This window comes from Saccopteryx leptura, chromosome 3, assembly GCF_036850995.1.
Source record: "Saccopteryx leptura isolate mSacLep1 chromosome 3, mSacLep1_pri_phased_curated, whole genome shotgun sequence".
In the NCBI taxonomy this organism is placed as follows: Eukaryota; Metazoa; Chordata; class Mammalia; order Chiroptera; family Emballonuridae; genus Saccopteryx; species Saccopteryx leptura.
The window spans coordinates 187,641,073-187,661,451 of NC_089505.1; the positions used below are offsets into that span (position 1 = coordinate 187,641,073).

Here is a 20,379-nt window from a genome sequence, read left to right on the forward strand (position 1 = left end):
TAAAAAAACGACAAAAAAGTTTTCTTATATATACAGATACATTCTTAATAAGATTTAGTAAATTTGGCAGGTCCTGGCGCAAATGTAAGTTTTTTCATTCTTGTGTTTATGAGAAACATGAGCCTGATATGTCCTAGCAATTTCTTCAGTGTTTGGGCATATATTTGAAAGGCAGACTCTCATATCCTCATCCAGACATCGAAGAATTCCTCTCTTTTTACTCTTGTGTTGAGTGCAGAAAACCCCCACCATACATATCATCTTAACTTTACACCAAACAAAGGATAGAAGAAACTTGCCTCCAGTCTTTCCGGGTAACATGGGGGCAGTATAAACAATCCAGCACCACAGCTTAACTGCCCTTTGCAACCTAATCAGGCAAGTGAGGTGGGGGGGGGGGCAGACTGTCAGCTTACAGCCAATTCCCCACACCTTTGTACCCCAAAAATCTAAACTCCAAAAATCCTGTTGGATTTCTGATCCCCAACGGGCACATTTCTCTGGAATACCATAGGGCGCACCTGGAAATCTTCTAGGGCGCACTAGTGCGTCCGGCGCACACTTTGAGAACCACTGCCCTCAAGAGACACTGTTGCTCATACACCCCCAAGACATGTACAAGGACATCCATAACAACATCTAAAATAAACCAACTGTCCATTGATAAACGAAAGGGAAAATAAAACGCAACATGTTTGCTCAATGGAATATGATACAGCAGTATCAAGAATAAGTCTTGGCCCTGGCCGGTTGGCTCAGCGGTGGAGCGTCGGCCTGGCGTGCAGGAGTCCCGGGATCAATTCCCAGCCAGGGCACACAGGAGAGGCGCCCATTTGCTTCTCCACCTCTCCCCCTCTCCTTCCTCTCTGTCTCTCTCTTCCCCTCCCGCAGCCAAGGCTCCAATGGAGCAAAAATGGCCTGGGCGCTGGGGATGGCTCTGTGGCCTTTGCCTCAGGCGCTAGAATGGCTCTGGATGCAACAGAGCGATGCCCCAGAGGAGCAGAGCATTGCCCCCTGGTGGGCATGCCGGGTGGATTCCGGTCGGGCGCATGCGGGAGACTGTCTGACTGCCTCCCCCGTTTCCAGCTTCGGAAAAATGAAAAAAAAAAAAAAAAAGTATAAGTCTTAGGGCCCTGCTGGTTGGCTCAATGGATAGAGTGTTGGCCTGGCGTGCAGATGTCCTGCGTTCGATCCCCAACCAGGGAACACAGGAGAAGTGACCATCTGCTTCTTTTTCCCTCTCTCTCCTTTTCTCTCTCTTTATCTCCTGCAGCCAGTGGCTTGATTGGTTTGACTGTCAGCCCCAGGCACTGAGGATAGCTCAGTTGATTCAAGCATCGGCCCCAGACAAGGGTTGCCAGGTGGATGCCAGGAGTCTGTCACTCTGTTTCCTCTCTTCTCATTTAAAAAAAAAGAATTTTAGAAATATAATGTTCAGTGAAGATTGAGTCACAGAAGACATGCTACAGTATGAAATCACTTTTTATAGCTCAAAAACAAATTCTATAATAAAATATATAATATAATATAAATATATATTTATTATTTATATACCAAATATTCTATTATACACTAATATGGCATTAGTATATGTTATATAATATTTTAAACTTATATATTTTATTAATTTATACACTTTTTACAAAATAAAGAAAGTCCGCTGTAGTGGGAAAGTCAAAACCTTTTAAGAACCAAATTTTTAATAATGTTTAATATGAAGATATTTCTGACCAGGCGGTGGCGCAGTGGATAGAGCATCAGACTGGGATGTGGAGGACTCAGGTTTGAGACCCCGAGGTTGCCAGCTTGAGCGTGGGTTCATCTGGTTTGAGCAAGGCTCACCAGCTTGAGCCCAAGGTCACTGGCTCGAGCAAGGGGTCACTCGGTCTGTTGTAGCCCCCTGGTCAAGGCACATATGAGAAATCAATCAATGAACAACTAAGGAGCTGCAACAAAGAATTGATGTTTCTTATATCTCTCCCTTCTTGTCTGTCTGTCCCTATCTGTCCCTCTCTCTGACTCTCTCTGTCTCTGACACACACACACACAAAAAAATGGAGATATTTTTCTTGCTAAAATGTAAATTCCTCCACTTGGAACAAGAGATTCTTATAAGGAATTAACTTGATAAAAACTAGGCACTTAGAGCAAGAAGTATCTATGGAAATGTAAAATTTGGGGCAAGACCTTAGATGCCCACAGGACATATTACTTAAATCTCAGGGGACAGGGAGATCTAGCCATAGCTGGGGCAAGCCAGATGTTCACATTGAGTGCTGCAGTTAGAACACAGGCTTGGAAGTCACACTGCCTATATCTGCATACCAGCTCTTGTGCTTACGAGCTCCGTGCCCTTGAGCACTTCCCTTAGCTTCTCCGGGCTACAGTTTCCCTAGCTGAAAAATGAAAATTGTAATAATACTATGAGGAAAAAGCAAATAAGTTAGACATGAAATGTGCTAACAACAGTGCATAAAACAAGCACTCAAAAATATTCTATGTATTTATATATTTACTTGTCATTTTTTTCAAGAGCCAGCCAGTTTTACCTCAAATTATATGACTTCCATCATAAATGAATAATAATTATCTTTCATAGTTAAGTTCCTAAAATTATCATTTGAATCAAAAAAGTAATTTCTCTCCAAAAAGAAACTGATATATTTCTTTTTGAGCATATAGTTTATAATAGGGGTCCCCAAACTTTTTACACAGTGGGCCAGTTCACTGTCCCTCAGATCGTTGGAGGGCCAGACTATAAAAAAAAACTATGAACAAATCCCTATGCACAATGCACATATCTTATTTTAAAGTAAAAAACAAAACAAGAACAAATACAATATTTAAAATAAAGAAAAAGTAAATTTAAATCAACAAATTGACCAGTATTTCAATGGGAACTCTGGGCCTGCTTTTGGCTAATGAGATGGTCAATGTCCGGTTCCATATTTGTCACTGTTAGCCGTAACAAGTGATATGACACGCTTCCGGAGCCGTGATGTGTACGTCCCACGTCACCGGAAGTAGTACTGTATGTAAGCAACTCCACCACATACAGTACTCCAGAAGCACCACTGAAAGAGGTGCCCCTTCCGGAAGTGCGGCAGGGGCTAGATAAATGCCCTCAGGGGGCCCCATGAGGCTCACGGGCCGTAGTTTGGGGACCCCTGGTTTATGATAAGTATGGAATCCTAATGAAGAAAACATTCACTCAATTAGTTAGTGAGTTAATCTGGTAAATATTATTTGAAGCACAAATATTATTTGTGCTTACGAGCTCCGTGACCTTGAGCATTTCCCTTAGCTTCTCCGGGCTATAGTTTCCCTAGCTGTGTGTTAGTCACAACAGATACAAACTTAAATGAGATGTGGTCTCTGCTCTTCAGTCAAGAACTTGCAAACCAGTGGTTTTCAACCTTTTCACACTTGCAAACCAATGAAAATTTGAGAATAATTTCAGCCACCTCTAAGGCAGAGATCACCCTGGCTATAAGCAAATTTGACTAAGATTATTGGGTCTATAATTTTCATACAACATCAGGAAGTTAACTCTTTCATGGAACGGCACGAAATTTCTGGCAGACCAGACCAACAGCTGAAAAACACTGTTGTAAACAACCATAGTGTGAAAGAGTACTGGGTGTCATGGGGGAGGATGAGGGGGATAGAAAGAGGGTCAGAAGCTCAAATGGTCAAGGGGAAGGAGTAGAAGGGGTGGGGACTTCCTAGAGGACACACTGCTGTATTTAAGTCAGTGAGGACAGAAGTCAGCAAGCAAATACAGGAGCAGAAACAGCATGTGCACAGAGGCAGAGAACCACACTACCTATGGCTAGAACTTCTGGGGTTTTCAGGTGACCAAACAAGAAGATGGACATGTGGCGGTGGGGAGACAAAAATAGTGGGAGGTAGACCTAGAGAGACAGAGGCGCCTGGGTCGCTCAAACTCTGTGAGCAAGGCTGAAAAGTTTGGACTTGACTTCACTCAGCCATGGGAGACCTTGAAGGATTTTTCAGTAAGATATAATGAGACTCCTATCAGAGCAGTGTAGAAAGTAGATTGACAGGACTGGTTAGAGAGGTGCTGACTCAATCTAAGTGGAGGTGACAAGGGTCTGGACTTGGTGCCTGGCAGGAGGAATGAAAAGGGGGGACAAACTGCAGACAGAGCAAAGAAAGAATGCAGAAATATTAGAGGGCTAGTTGATTATATTGTAGCAGGTAATCGCTTGGCCATTAGGGTTGGGCATGAAGTGCCACCTCCCAGTTGTGTCATCATGGCAGGTGTCTTCACTTCTTTATCATCTCAAAACAGGCTGACATGATTCAATTGAAGTAAGTTGGCCCCAGGCACTGAGTATGACTCCATGGCCTCCACCTCGGGCACTAGGAAGAGCTTGGTTGCTCAGCAATGGTGCAAGGGCCCCAAATGGGTAAAGCATCGCCCCCTAGTGGGCTTGCCAGGTGGACCTGGTTGGGGTGCATGCAGGCGTCTGTTTCTGCCTCCCCTCCTCTCAGTGAATTAAATAAATAAATAAATAAATAAATAAAAACAGGCTGAGTAACAGCTAATTTACAGGGATATCACACGAGATAAAAACAGTTCATAGCAGGCATTCAATAAGCACTAACTTAAAATATTATTTTGTGGGCAAAATAGCATACTCCATTGGGGATTGTGTACCAAGATTAAGAAATTTAGCAGGAAGAACTTCTCTGGAGGAAAGACTGAGTTCAATTTTAGACATACCGAATTTAAGGTACATACTGAAAAACCAGATAAGAAAATAGAATAAAAATTGACTACCCAGAATTTAGGAGTTCAGTGAAGCCAAGGGATGATGGAAGCTTCTTGGGTGTAAGTGAGAAGATGAGTGGAGTGCCAAGGATGGTGACTGGGAGACCCCAGCATCACAGGGCCCAGCAGGGAGCGTGAGTATGTGTCAAAGCCAGGGAAAATCAGAGATAGAAGAGAGAACCCTGTGGCAAGAACTTCAAGACAGGAAACTTCAAGAAGAGGGGTATGAACAATAGTATATATATTATATTGCATATTTTCTTTTTCTTTCTTTTTTTTTTTTTAGCAAGAGAGAAAGAGACAGACAGGAAGACAGAGAGAAGGATAGATAGGGACAGATAGATAGGAAAGGAGAGAGATGAGAAGCAGCAATTCTTTGTTGTGGCATCTTAGTTGCTCATTGATTGCTTTCTCATATGTGCCTTGACTGGGGGGCTACAGCAGAGTGAGTGACCCCTTGCTCAAGCCAACGACCTTTGGGCTCAAGCCAGAGACCATGGAGTCATGTCTATGATCCCATGCTCAAGCCAGTGACCCCATATTCAAGCCAGTGAGCCCGTGCTCAAACCAGTGACCTTGGGGTTTCAAACATGGGTCCTCTGTATCCCAGACTCTATCCATTGTGTCACTGTCTAGTCAGGCTATATGTGTATTTTCAAATGCTGCAGAATGACCACTGAACCAGAGGGCAATAAGTGTCCAATGAGCGTGGTAGCACAGAGGCACTGTTTTCTCTGGGCTGGTGGAATGGAAGCCATTTTAGTACAGGTTGAGGAGAGACTGGGCAGACATTATAACATATGTGCCATTGGAGCTCCAGAGAAAAGAAAGTTAGTGACAAAGAAAACGTATCTGATAAAATAATGACTACAAACTTCCCAAATTTGAAGCCCCAAAATATACAAAACAAAAACTAAAATGCAGAAGAGACAAATCCACAATTATATCCAGAGTCTACAACATTTCTTTTTTTGTTACTGATAGAACAAGTAGACAAAAATCAGAAAGGATACAGAAGGCCTGAACAATACCACTATCCAACATTACCTAATTGACATCTATATAATACTCTACCCAACACAAGCATAATACATATTATTTTCAAATTTACAATAGACCATATTCTGTGACACAAATAAAATGTAAAATAATTGATATTATACAAAGTATATTTTGTGCACATTAAGGAATTATGCTAGAAACCAATCAGAGAAAGCTATCTGAGAAACCTCTAATATGTGTAAATTAAATATTTCTAAATCATCATGGGTCAAAGAGGAAATCTGAAGGGATATTAGAAAATATTTTAAGCTAAATGAAATTACAACATATCAAAGTTGTAGGATACAGCCAAAGTAGGACTTATAGGGAAATTTATAGCATTAAATTTTTATATTAAAAAGAAGCAAGTTCTAATTCAATAATCTAAGCTTCTGCTTTAAGAGATTAGCAAAAACCAACAACAACAAAAAACTCAAAAGCAATCAGAAGGAAGAAAATAATAAAAAGCAGAAATAATAAAATTGAAAACAGAAAACAACAAAAATAAATTAATAAAACCAAAATTTAGTTCTCTGAAAAAACAATCAATCCTTTAGTTATGCTGGTCAGGATAAAAAGAGAGATGATACAAATGAGCCATTTCAGGGAACAAAGAGGGGATATCATGATAGCCTTCACAAATTCTTAAAGAGTAATAAGAGAAAAACAAAAGAAAAAAAAAAGAATGACAAGAAATAACTACAAACAACTCTAAAAGAATCCACTGTCTTTGACAACAATGAGATAACACCAATCTCAGTGAGAACAGTTTCAGTCTGGGAGAAAATGGACTGAAGAAAGAATGAGGGAAGAATGTGTAGAAGCAGACAACTCTTCCAATAAATTCATGGGAAAGGGCAAAGAATGGCAAGGTAGTGATCGTAGGTAAGAAGGACCACCTTTTGGAGGAGGAGCCATGCCCACCTTTACAGGCTGAGAGGAAAGACCCAGGGAGAGAAGTCAATGACTCAGAGAGGAGAGAACCAAACACCCTGTCTTAGAGGCAGCGAGAGGAAGGGACCAGCAACAAGGTGGAATGACTTATTCTGCACAAGACAGACATTCTTCTCAGAACCAGACAGGAGTACTGACTAGGATTGGTAATTAAATCAGGCCTAGCATTTAAGAGTGTCATAGTTCTTTTTTTTTTTTTAATATTTTATTTATTGATTTTTTAGAGAGAGAGAGAGACAGAGAGAGAGAGAAGGGGGAGGAGCAGGAAGCATCAACTCCCATATGTGCCTTGACCAGGCAAGCCCAAGGTTTCGAACCGGCGATCTCAGTGTTCCAGGTCGACGCTTTATCCCACTGAGCCACCACAGGTCAGGCCAGAGTGTCATAGTTCTTAAAATATATTTATTTATTAATTTTATCCAGAGAGAAAGGGGGGAAGAGGGAAGAGAGAGAGAGAGAGAAACATCAATTTGTTCCTGTATGTGACCTGGTTAGGAATCGAACTGACAACCTCTGCGCTTTGGGCTGATGTTCCAACCAACGGAGCTATCTGGCTAGGGCAAGAGTGTCATACTTCTTTACCAAACAGGAATGCTGTCAAGAACTACGATTCTACAGTAAAAATACAGAGTGTCCGTAAAGTCATGGTGCACTTTTGACCGGTCACAGGAAAGCAACAAAAGACGACAGAAATGTGAAATCTGCACCAAATAAAAGGAAAACCCTCCCAGTTTCTGTAGGATGATGTGAAAGCATGTGCGCATGCACAGATGATGATGTAATACCGTGTATACAGCGGAGCAGCCCACGGCCATGCCAGTCAAGATGTGGATGGTACAGAGGAAAGTTCAGTGTGTTCTGTTGCTCGCTAAATTCGAATCCATGACCAAAGTGCAACGTGAATATCGGCATGTTTATAACGAAGCACCACCACATAGGAATAACGTTACTTGGTGGGATAAGCAGTTGAAGGAAACCGGCAGTTTGGTGGAGAAACCCCGTTCTGGTAGGCCATCAGTCAGTGATGAGTCTGTAGAGGCTATACGGGATAGCTACCTAAGGAGCCCTAAAAAATCTGTGTGTGAGCCCACATCAAACTGCACTGAATAGGTATGAAAGTGGGAGAGTTTTCCTTTTATTTGGTGCAGATTTCACATTTCCATCGTCTTTTGTTGTTTTCCTGTGACCTGTGAAAAGTGCACCATGACTTTACAGACACACTGTATTGCCCTCAAATAGCTTACTTAAGTCATGTGAATTAGAGAGTTGCTGGAAAAGACTAGATTTATGGTATTCTATTGCATGGGTCTGCAAACTATTTCTGTAGGACCAGAGAGTAAACAGTTTAAGCCATGTAGGCCAAGAGGCAAAATCAAAAATATTATGTAGACAGAGAGAAACTTATGATCTGCCTGGCCCTAACTGTCTGGGGTAGGCCATCTGGGAACTAACAGGAAAAAAAAGCTACTGGTCTGAAGAGAAGAGTCCTGGTGGGCCAGGCTAACATGTGGTGGTGCTGGCATAGCCCAGGTCAATTTCACTTTGTGCCTCAGGCTCCCCCAGATCCTGATGTGCCCTCTCTCCTTCCAAGGGCCCAGCAGTCTCTGTCTGAGCAGCCTGCTGGAGGCTAAGCAACTCCTGAATTGCCAACTGAAATTATGTGACTGGTGCTTGATTACAACCAGCAGGTGCCAATGTGTAGGTGCCCACCAACACAGTTCCTGGCAGCAACACTGGGAGTGGAGGGAGAAATGGGGATGAAAAGGGATACCCCATATTGGCCTCCAGGACTCACCACATTAGCCCCCTCCTTCAGTGTCCAGGCCTTACAAAAATACATGGTGAGCTGGATTCGGCTCCTGGGCTGTTGTCTGCTGGTCCCTGTTCTCATGTCTTTAAAAACCTTAAAGATAAGCCTGAAGGACAACCTTAAAACATGTGACTAGCACAGAAATTCTATATCATATATAAGGTTTTGTATTTGAATACAATGTTCCCTTTCACACTATTATTTCATTTCAAATGAGGTTATGAATAACATTTCACACCAAGCCCCCTCCTTCCTTGAAGCTTACTGTCAGTAGTAGAAACTATAAATACTGAATTAGCCCTTTCCTGAGTCATAAAAGTGTCACTTCTGGAAAGAGAAAGTTTTAAAACACAGGCTGGTTTAAATTGCATTACTTTTCAGAGAAAGTATTCTTCTGAGATATGGCTTGTCAGTACACATCAAAATAAGAATTAGAGGGGAGTGGAGAGAGGAGGAGACTACTTGTCATGACATGTGCAGTGCATGGAACCTACCCTGGTAAATCATTTCATCTTCCTCAGTAACAAAGGCATTGGCTCCCCAAATCACCATCTTGTGGATGTAAGACGGGTATCTGGCAGCTGCAATTAGTGCTGTGATGCCGCCATCACTCCACCCCAGCAAAGACACTTTCTTAAACTTCAGTGCCTGTGATAAGTACAACAAAAAGCACAGTTTAGGTTAATGATCATTTCTGTTAAAAGAAACCAATAATCACCATGGCTGGTTAGAGCACTGTCCTAAAGCGCAGAGGTTGCTGGTTGGATCCCCAGTCAGGGCACATACAGAAACAGCTCAATGTTTCTGTCCTTCTCTCTCTCTCTCCCTGCCTCTCTCTCTCTAAATTTCAATATAATAAACACTTAAAAGAACCCAATAATCAATAATTAAAAAAATCAATACAGCTGTAGAGTTTGGAATATCAATTGATAATTAATGAAAAATCCTAATATCTACCGTTTGAGGACATACATATTTTCCCTCAATTAGTTTGTTGTAAATAAAATTGCCATAAAAACTTAAGTCTACAGTATTGTTTTGAATTTTGAAGGAAATACTTCTGGCTGGATACAGTCTCAATGAACTGGAAACCATGGAGATCAGCTGTACTTGGATGTGACAAGTGACATGTGTGTGCACATGCACACCTGAGCAAAGACTTTTGAGAACAGCAGTGTAGCTCAGAAAGGGAAACTGGATGAATGAAGTCCTTGTATCTGGTAAAGCCACAAACTGCAACATTGTGAAGAAGTAGCTGGAAGAAATTTAGAAGAGAATGGTGTTGTGGGGAGGTTTTATTAGCCCTATAGTGAATCAGCCAGGCTCTGAAAATGTGTTTCACAGGGAAAATGAACAGAAATTACATCTGAGAGATGCTGTCTAAGAGTAAAAATTGAATCACTGGGAAAATTAAGTTGAGGAATTAACAAATGTCAATCCAAGGTATTTCCTGATAAACAGGGATAAAGACAATGAATAACAACTTGGCCTATCTTGTAAAATGAACATGTGCATCTCCTATACCCTAGCAAGCCATCTCTTAAATACATATGTATGAAAATCTTATACTGTGCACCAGGAGATGGGTCCAGGATGTCCATAGCAGCATTCTTATAATAACAACAAAAAAAAGAGAACTAAAATGTCCATGGAAAAAGAATGTGTACTGCACTGCTGTTTATAATCACCAAAAAAAAAAGGCAATTTAAAAACTGTTATGTATCTACCTCCATTAGAAGAGAGGTGAATAACACATAGTACATGCATACAATGAAACACTACACACCTATTATAATACTGATGTAAATTTGTGTTTATTGACATGAAGTAGCTTCTTGACAAATTGTTCAATGACATAGTAAGTTGAAAAAACATCAGGTACAGTATAATGCCATCAATATAAAACTGTGTACTTATATATGTAATAAGACTAGCTAGAAAGGCAGAGCCTCAAAGTTTTGGGAGTGATATCTCTACATAGTTGGACTGTGGGATATTTCTACTTTCTTCTTTATATCTATTTGAACTTTTAAAATTTCCTATAGGAACTGCATGGCATTATACTTGTAGAAATTAAAAACAAAAACAAAATAAATGAAGACAAACCCACCCATCCTACATCCCTTGGGTTATTCCCTGAGACACACCTTCATCAAATCAACAGCATCTTTTGCATCCCTTTCAAAAAAGTCCCTTGGGAAATCTCGATCTGGGGGTCTGGAATGTCCATAGCCTCGAGGATCCCAGGCAACCACAGTAAAGAGCTTCTTATTTAGGTCTTTAATCTGAGGTCCAAAATCAGTCTCTCCACTTCCTAAAAATAAGTACTTGGTTAGTTCAAGTGAATGCTTTTATTGTTTCAAACACATTACTGTTAAAAAAGAAATAATTACAATCGGATAACAAAGTAATTAATTTCTACTCAAAGTCAGACATCAGAATGGAATTAGCAAAGGAGCCTTGCAAAAATGAAATTAATTTTTATGGGGAGGAGGACATCCTTTCCCTGTGGAGACCTGCCTCTTATTTCCCCCTTAGTGGTTACTTTGAGAAAGACAGAGGCCCTGATTCTTCATCTAATCCTGTATTATTATTAAAGTTCTGCACTTTTCATACCTCTTCAGCTCAATCTTTCATAAAAAAAAAAATCAGCCCTGGCTGGTTTGCCCAGTGGTAGAGTGTCAGCCTATCACATGGAAGTCCCAGGTTTGATTCCCAGTCAGGGCACACAGGAGAAGCACCCATCTGCTTCTCCACCCCTCCCCCTCTCGCTTCTCTCTCTCTCTCTCTCTCCCTCTCTCTCTCTCTGTCTTCTCCTCCCCTCTTGCAGCCATGACTTGATTAGAGTGAGTTGGCCCAGGGCGCTGCGGATGGCTCCATGGCCTCTGCCTCAGGCACTAAAAATGGCTCCGATTGCAATGGAGCAAGGGCCCCAGATGGGTAGAGCATCGCCAACTAGTGGGCATGCCAGGTGGATCCCAGTCAGGGCGCATGCCAGAGTCTGTCTCTGCCTCCCCTCCTCTCACTGAAAAAATAAAAATAAATAAATAAATCATAGAACTGCACAGAAACAGACTTACTGATATGATATGCTTCTGGGTTATTTTTTCTTTCTTTTTTGTTAATTGGCTGATACAAGCGAGAGAGCTTCCAATATCTATAGACAGATTTATGAGATGTGATCTAAGTTACTCAAGTAGAATTCTAAAATCCCAGATGTTTCTTTACTAAGCTAATGTAAATAGCTCTCAAGTTCTTTTGGGGTTATAACTAGAAACAAGAAAATTAAACATTAATATTATTTTAACGGACAAATAATGGGGGAGGGTGTAAAAGAAGATAAAATTAGTTTATTTCATTAAAAAATCCCAAAACAGCACAAACTAACAAGCCAGTGGTGGACTTGACTGGCAGTTCCCAGCCTGGCCACTGATTATGGCTACTGTGTGCGCACACAGAATCTTGTGTACTGTGCTTATGGCCAACGTGGTGGGCAGGGCCAGATAGATTATTTATTGTTTTAACAGATAACTTGGGCTCGACATCAGTCATTAGAGAAAATGTCCTCCTTCATTACAACAGCTTAAAGAAAAAAGAGAAGGAACTCTATACTCTCTAGACAAGGGTGCCTTGATAGCTACAGTGGTACCACAAGCGGCTGAGGCTCAGTAAAGTGGAACCATCAAGTAACTGAAAAATTTCACAAGGAAGCAAATCATGAGGAAATAAGTATAAATTAAGATTATTTAACTAAACAGAACAATCCAATACTAAAACCCTTAAAACCAAATTTGAGATGTCTTGAGACCACTGGAATATTTCCCCCTGATCTGCCTGTATCTCAACTCCTTACCTGTAAAACGAGATTGAGATTCGGCTGGCTTCACAATACTCTACTCATACTAGTCTAATTTGGACTTTCAAGAGGCCTTTAAACTGTGTTGCTCTCAGCTCTTACTTTGATTGAATACAAAGCCACAATGGGCCACCAATCTATCTTTTAGTACTGAAAATCTCCCATCCCAGAAAACCCTGAATTCCAGGCACTCCTGAATGGTTGGTCACCCACTCATCTTTCTTCACCTATCCCTTCTTCCCATACCCCTTTCCTTGAGCCCTGTCACCCTCCCAAATTGTAGGCAATTAACTACACAGTGTACTTGCCTGGGAGAAAACAGAAATTTAAATAAAAAAAATAAATGTAGCAGAAAGTTATCTTTCTAAAAACCTAACATTGATTGCAGCAGATGTTACTTAAAGTGTGTCCACAAAGCAATAAAATGAATAATCAGCATTTACCAACTACTATTGTGAAAACATCATAGATTGCACAGCATGCAAGAACATTCCATTAAAACCTTCCAGAACCACACTGGCCTCTTGGCTCAGCAGTAGAGCATCAGCCTGGCATGTGGAAGTCTCGGGTTCGATTCCTGGTCAGGGTACACAGGAGAAACGACATCTGCTTCTCCACCTATTCATATTCTCTCTCTCTCTCTCTTTCTCTCTCTGCCCCACTCCTGCAGCCATGGATCAAATGGTTTGACCAAGTTGGCCCCCAGCACTGAGCCTCAGGTGTTAAAATAGCTCAGTTTCTGACCAATGGAGCAGCAGCCCCAGATGGGTAGAACATTGCCTGGTAGGGGGCTTGCTGGGTAGACCCCGGTCAGGACATATGCGGGAGCCTGTCTGTCTGCTTCCCCGCCTCTCATTTAATAATAATAATAAAGCCTTCCAGACCCAGCATTCCAGGAAGCAGCAAGACTGCATGCTCGCCCTCTCCGGTCCTCAGATAATGCAGGTAGACACCATTCACAGCCACTTTGGCAGAGGTTACCGATGTGCTAGAAGAAAAAAAAAACCCATCCCCAAAAGAGAATGATTATTTAGCAGTGCCAATGTAATATGACAAAACTGCCCTTTTATATACACAAGTCAGCTCCAGTACCCTTGTTAGGCTTCTCAGACTATTCTGATTTGTGCTTCAGTTTTCCAAACCTAAACATGAATGAGTTTGTATCTCCCCTGCTAGATGGCAGATCTAGACATATCTTCATATCTGAATCTCCTAAGCACCAACTCAGGGCTCACCCTACCAAAGTACTGAGAGGCCTGTTCAAGTCAATAGTCATACAGGCCATAGGCACATGCCTGGTGGGCTGGCAGCCAGTAGTGCTGAAGTTCAGGCTGGTGTGGGAGTGCCACACAATGGAATGCGAGGGCAAGCATCAGCAGCACAGACCTGGGCCATTGCCTGACCCTTAGCAGGTGGAGAGGAGCTACCTGGGTCTGCTGCTGCCTTGGCAGCATTCCTGAGGATGAAATGGATCTCAGGTCCACCAGGAAAGCTTGACCTCAAGGCTGTCCTGTAGGCATGTGACTTCCCATGTTCTCCAGCCAGCTACAGAAGGGTCTAGTTAGTAGATATGGCCAGATTTTTTTGTGTGTGTGTCACAGAGAGAGGGACAGAGGAACAGATAGGGACAGACAGACAAGAAGGGAGAGAGATGAGAATCATCAATTTTTCGTTGTAGCACCTTGGTTGTTCATTGATTGCTTTCTCATATGTGCCCTGACTGGGGAGGGGGGGACGGGAGCTACAGCAGAGTGAGTGACCCCTTGCTCATGCCAGTGACTGGATTCAAGCTAGTGACATTGGGCTCAAGCCAGCGACCATAAGGTCATGTCTATGATCTCACACTCAAGCCAGCAACCCCACACTCAAGCCAGATGAGCCTGCACTCAAGCCAGCAACCTTGGGTTTTGAACCTGGGCCCTCCATGTCCCAGTCCGACACTATCCACTGTGCCACCGCCTGATCAGGCTGGCCAGACTGGTTTTTAAGATGCTGAAATATTTCTGTGTTGACTGTTGAGTGGCTGGGCCCATAGGATCTCAAGAGCCCTCCTCCTGTCACCTACCCTTCTTGGCCCAAGACCTCCCATGATGCAGCATCTAACTGCACATGCTCAGCGTGGAGAAGGTGTCAGGTGCTAGGACTCTGCCAGTCTGTTCCAACAGTATATGTGTTACACCAGGTGTTCTGTTCTGATTAACCAGCCTCCCCTCAGCTGTGCCCCCAGAAGCTCTAGGATGATGATGCCGTCGTATATAGGCCCTGCCTCAGGTTCTGGCAGTCCCCTACCAATCTCCCGAATGGCTGGGAGACAGGAGAAAGGGACATCATGCCATACTAGGACAGATGCTGGAACAAAATCATTGGATGAAGGTACATCAAGTCTTAAACACGTGCCTTTTCTGGGGAAATATGACAGAATCGGTTGGTAGTAAGGTCTGCCTAACTGCAAGCTCATTATCTATAGAAATATTTTGGGAGGAGCAATAAGCCACTAAGCAATTGTACTGTCACAATGACACCACCAAGTTAGTGTCCTGTTCCTCTGAGTAACTCATTTTTATTGTTAAGATGTCTGTAGGCTCAAGATAAAAGCAAATAATACTCTACTGACATTCACTTCCACAAATGTTTGTTTACTGACACACCTGCTTTGCTCATAGTCTCCTAGGAGAAAAGACAAAGACACAGAGATTCATCTGAAACCCCTCAGGGAGGGGCAGGTCATGACTGAGGGAAGAAGAGCTTGAGATACAAGGTTGGAGCAAAAGGTCCTAGTGTTTGCTGTGTAACACACAGCCATGTGGCAGTTCCCCAAGCAGAGGTGAAGGAATTTTGCACAGCTTGTGATAGTGCGTACCTTACTGACTCCTCGTGTCCTAAAGGTTTCTGAGGGGTCCCTTCCTTGCATGTAAAAGTAATTGTGTGGCCCTGGCCAGTTTGCTCAGTGGTAGAGTGTCAGCCCTACGTATGGATATCCTGGGCTTGATTCACAGTCCGGACACACAGGAGAAGCGACCATCTGCTTCTCCACCCCTGCACCTCTCCCTTCTCTCTCTTTTCTCCTCCCACAGACACGGCTTGGTTGGAGCAAGTTGGCCCCAGGCACACTGAGGATGGCTCCATGGTCTTGCATCAGGCAATAAAGTAGCTTGGTTGCCGAGCAACAGAGCAACAGCTCCAGATGGGCAGAGCATCGCCTGGGTAGGGGGCTTGCCGTGTGGATCCTGGTCAGGTGCATGCAAGAGTCTGTCTCTCTGCTTCCCCACTTCTCACTTAAGAAAAAGAAAACAGTAATTGTGCATAGTGAGGATCCCCCACCCAGCTTTGTCAATGGCCAAGCCAATGTTTTTTCATGACTGAGTGCTGCTGTCTGCATCTCTCCAGGGACCAAGGAGCTAGTCCAGGGCACTAGGGCACTGCCTTAAACAGGATTCCTTTCCTTCAGCATTCATCTTTTATTTAAAGAAAAACAAAAACAAACTCTGACTTCCTTCTGCAATTTGCTTTATCTCTGTATCTATGTTTTGATTCCCCATTCCAATTTTTTTTAAAATTATTATTCCTATCCCATATTCATTTGGTTGCCCAATAATATAGAAATAAAACCAGGTAGTCTAGAATTGGGTATGATGGCAACTCAGGGACAGATGAGGGTTGTGAAGGCAAAGGCTTTGAAGTAGCTTTAAAGGACAGTGAGCTTACAGCAGCATTGGGTAGAGGTATCTGGAGAAAAATGAGAAAGTACCACTTGAGATGAACTTCCAAGAGCATGGTGGTAGTGTTGTAAAGTACCAAAAAAGCTGCAAATTAATATTAATATTCTGGGGGAAAAGGTCAGGCTTTCCTGTCCTTTCTTTGGAAAATGGAGGAAAAAGAATATAGAAGTCTCCTGACTTACAAGGACGACTAGGGTCATTTGGTTTTAAGTTCTCTGAAAGGATTAAGGTTATCTGAGAAATTTCTCTTTCAGTAAGAGACAAAATTAATGTACCACCCTACACTGATCCTAGCTCTTCCTCCCTTCCTGGAATCTGAGATTAACATGTACCTCTAGGCAAAGGAGGAGAGATAGATACTAAAGGGATTTGTGAATGACTTTGATTGTATTACCTTGAAAGTTTTAACCTTTTCTGTAAATCCCCTAGACAAATGTTAATCTTGTTAATGTAACATAAATCTTGTCAAATGTTAAAATCTTGTTAATGATTGTGTCATGCTGTCATGCCCCCCAACCTGTATGTGGTCAAAAGGTATATAACCAGTCCCTGAAATGTTCTCGGCATACATGATTTGGGTCTGCAATTGATCCGTGTTAGCCATACGCGGTCGGCATATTTAACAAATCTGCTCCTTCAATAAAACTCTTCAAAATTCATCTGGACTAGGTGTCTCTACGTGGACTCGATGAAGTGAGGTACAGTGCCTTTCAGAATCTGGGGGTACGGTACTTTATAACAGTAGGGTAATTCTAAAAGAGGAAGTAGTGTGATCAAAGGCAAAGGAGTGAAGGAAAAACAACTTGTTTACCTCCTGTTCTTCTCTTCAACTATTTTGCAACCCTCTCATCCAGTTTCATGCTATCCCCACCTCTCCCATCTCCCCTTCGTGTGGCCATTTAAACTAGCCTGTTGGGAAAGAGTAAGATTGTAAGGTCAACACCGCAGCCTATGGGGCAAGACCCAGCCTTGGGGCTTGTAAAGCCAGGAGCCGCCATCGTGGCCATTCACATGCAGGTTCGCATTGGATTCAGACAGTCGGTAAAGAAACAATGGAGCCAAAAACTGATAGGCCATTTTCTTTAATTCTAGCTTGCACCCAGCGGGCAAGTAAAAAACACACTGGGCTCCAAAACCCACTCACATTCAGTGCTCACAAAGCCACTGACTTATCCGAGTTTCCTAGTATCAAAGGTTTCTAGCTCACCAGCCTTATTCTCCTCAGTTCCCCATCTCCTTCCTTATCCCAGATACAAACTCTACACAAACTGGCATCTCACTCAGCACTCCGCCATCTTGGCTGCTTCTCCTGGCCACATGTTCTCTTTCCGCTGCTCTCTGCTCTGCTCCCTCTGCTCTCTCATGCTAATCATCCCAGGAACCAAGAGCGCAAGCTCCTGCTCCGTTCCCATTTTATAGTGTAGAAATCCAAACCCTTAATCCAATATACAAAATAGGGAAGTCTCTAATACAAAGTCACTTCTCTGAGGCATGATTGGATTGTACCACCCCACATCAAAACGGGTGGGAAAGGCTTAATCCCAAAACCAAGCCCCAGGCTACAAGGAGTCTGCCTGCCCACAGAGACACACATTAATATCACCTGGGCAATGGCCTCCACGTGGGCAAGCATCATCTTTAACAAAGTGAGCATAATACCTTTTATCTGCCCAACATCCGAGTTTCCTAGAATCAAAGGTTTCTAGCTCACCAGACTTATTCACCTCTGTTCCCCATCTCCTTCCTTCACTCTGCACAAACTCTTCCTCTGCACAAACTGGCTTCTCACTCAACACTCCAGCATCTTGGCTGCTTCTCCTGGCCTCCTCCACGTGGCCTTTCTCTGCTCTCTGCTGTGCTCTCTCTGCTCTCTCATGCTAATCTCAGGAACCAAGAGCGCAAGCTCTCGTTCTGCCCCCATTTTATAGAGTAGAAAATCCAAAACCCTTAATCCAATATACAAACAAGGAAGTCTCTGATACAAAGTCACTTATCTGAGGCATAATTGGATTCCTCATGATAGTGCACCACCCAGATCATACAAATCAGTCAAGGGTGTGGGGAAAAGCTTAGTCCTAAAACCCAACCTTAGGCTACAACGACCTGGCCTGCTTATAGCCTGTCCCCCACACATTAATATCACCTAGGCGACGGCCTCCTCATGGGCAGCACCATCTTTAACAAAGTGAGCATAATATATTTTATCTGCCCAACAGGGCTGCATTAGGAATAAAAATAGACTCACCCCCTGCTCACGTGCTGGCTGGCTGGCTTTCTCTAGTGCAGCGTGTCCTTCTGCAAAAGTTATTATAATTGCTTTGCAGAGGTATTTTGTCTCCACAAGTCTTGCTTAATTGCAACTCTTAACAATTTGGGGGCTCATCCAGGATCCCTGTTCCCCTCAGGAAGGGTCTTGGCCCTCTGTTGATGTTGAGGGAGACACGTCTCATTGCTCCATTGTGGTGGCCCTTGACTAGAGGGACAATGACTTAGCCCATGTAGCAAACGACCCCTGGACTCTTGGCAATGCAGGGAAGGGGCCCTAAAAGGTGATACTGTGGAGACCAGGCAACTCCATGCACGGGTCAAGGTAAGAAAAGTCACAGGTGTGGCAAAGTACTCCTTGGAGGTTAGGGAGGTGTAGGAGGTGGTGTGTGTTTGTTGTTCTGAGGCAGGGAGTGAGTGGGGAGTCCTAATCTGCAGTTCTTTGGTGACCTCATAAGGCTTAGGGTAGTATCAGGCAATGCTTGATCCAAGTTGGGGTTTTATACTGACCCACCAATTGCTAAGAGGCACCCAATGTCTCTGTGATAGGAGCCACTGGAGACTGATGAAGCAAAAGATGAGAGTGTAAAAACCCTCCAGTGACAGGGGGTTGAGCCTCTCTCAGGAGTCACGCCACAGTCAGGATTGGAAATCGCACCTCCAAGATAACTAGAGACAAAGATGATACAAACAAAGGGAAAGAAACCTCCCAATGTTTCACCAAGCTGAACACTCACTCATTGGGATGATGTTGGTCAAATAAGTTTGCAAATATGATGTATATGTTTGCTCGCTTATAGTTTGCATTGGATGTAGGGGGACAGGCTGTAAGCAGGCATGAGCCTTATAGCCTAAAGCTTAGTTTTAAGACTAAGCCTTTCCCACCCTTTTTGATGTGGGTGGTGCACTCTCATGAGGAATCCCATCATGCCTCAGATAAGTGACTTTGTATTAGAGACTTCCTTGTTTGTATATTGGATTAAAGGTTTTGATTTCTGCACTATAAAGTGGGGCAGACCAGGAGCTTGCTCTCTCTTGGTTCCTGAGATTAGCATGAGAGGAGAGCAGAGAAAGGCCAAGTGGAAGAGGCCTGGAGAAGCAGCCAAGATGTAGGAGTGCTGAGGGAGAAGCCAGTTTGTGCAGAGTTTGTGCAGGGAGAAGGAAGGAGATGAGGAACAGAGGTGAATAAGTCTGGTGAGGTAGAAACCTTTGATTCTAGGAAACTCGAATAAGTTAGTGGCTTTGGGAGCCCTGAATGGAAAGGGAAGTGTTTTCCGACTGTGTGTATTTCTTGCCTGCCATGTGCAAGCTAGGATTAAAGCTAATGGCCCACCAGTTCTTGGCTCCATTGTTTCATTACCATCTGTCTGAATCTAATGAGAACCTGCAAGGGCCAGGCGGCTGTGATGGTGGCCGTGGATACTGGATTTACAGATGGTAATTCCTGAATGATGGGGATTAAGAAGCAACAAATGATATCAACCTAGGAGAACCAAGATGTGGCTCTTTTGAGGCCTAAATTAAGTTCTTACATGCAAAACTGGAAATGCTGGCTCTAATATTAAATTAAATAAAATAGTTTGATTCCTGTATTCAAAAGCTCTAGGCATTGTTGCTTTAAAATTAGAATATGTAAGGAGTGGTCATTTAAACTTAAATAGAATGGAATTTTGGATCCTAAATTTGTTTCTTGGTTTTGCACTCTGTAAATTCTTCCCATACTAATTACTGTGCTCTGTGTTCATTGTCTTCAGAGTTAAGGGCCAAGTAGGAACTCTGCTATTAGGTTTAATTAAGGAAGGAAGCCCTCCTGAACCAGGAAGCTTTGCTTCCTGTTGGAGAGAAGTTTCAACGCCACTTTACAATACATTTTAGGTAAAGTGCTTAGAGAAGGGCACCTTTGTAATTGTTGAAATTGTGTGACTTGTACTGTTAC

General features: G+C 42.9%; 2 protein-coding genes across 2 annotated transcripts in view; both read right to left on the minus strand.

Annotated features, from left to right (window-relative positions):
* Nucleotides 1-20,379, minus strand: part of NQO2 (N-ribosyldihydronicotinamide:quinone dehydrogenase 2) — a 698,677-nt gene that overhangs the window by 580,518 nt on the left and 97,780 nt on the right. The window lies entirely within an intron of this gene.
* BPHL (biphenyl hydrolase like) overlaps nucleotides 1-20,379 on the minus strand; it is a 46,182-nt gene that overhangs the window by 17,228 nt on the left and 8,575 nt on the right. Inside the window, exons 2-4 of the mRNA XM_066377061.1 lie at nucleotides 13,344-13,447; nucleotides 10,751-10,917; nucleotides 9,098-9,251 (exon numbers count right to left, since the gene is read on the minus strand). Coding sequence (XP_066233158.1) covers nucleotides 9,098-9,251; nucleotides 10,751-10,917; nucleotides 13,344-13,447 — 425 coding nt within the window. The remainder of the gene's footprint in view (nucleotides 1-9,097; nucleotides 9,252-10,750; nucleotides 10,918-13,343; nucleotides 13,448-20,379) is intronic.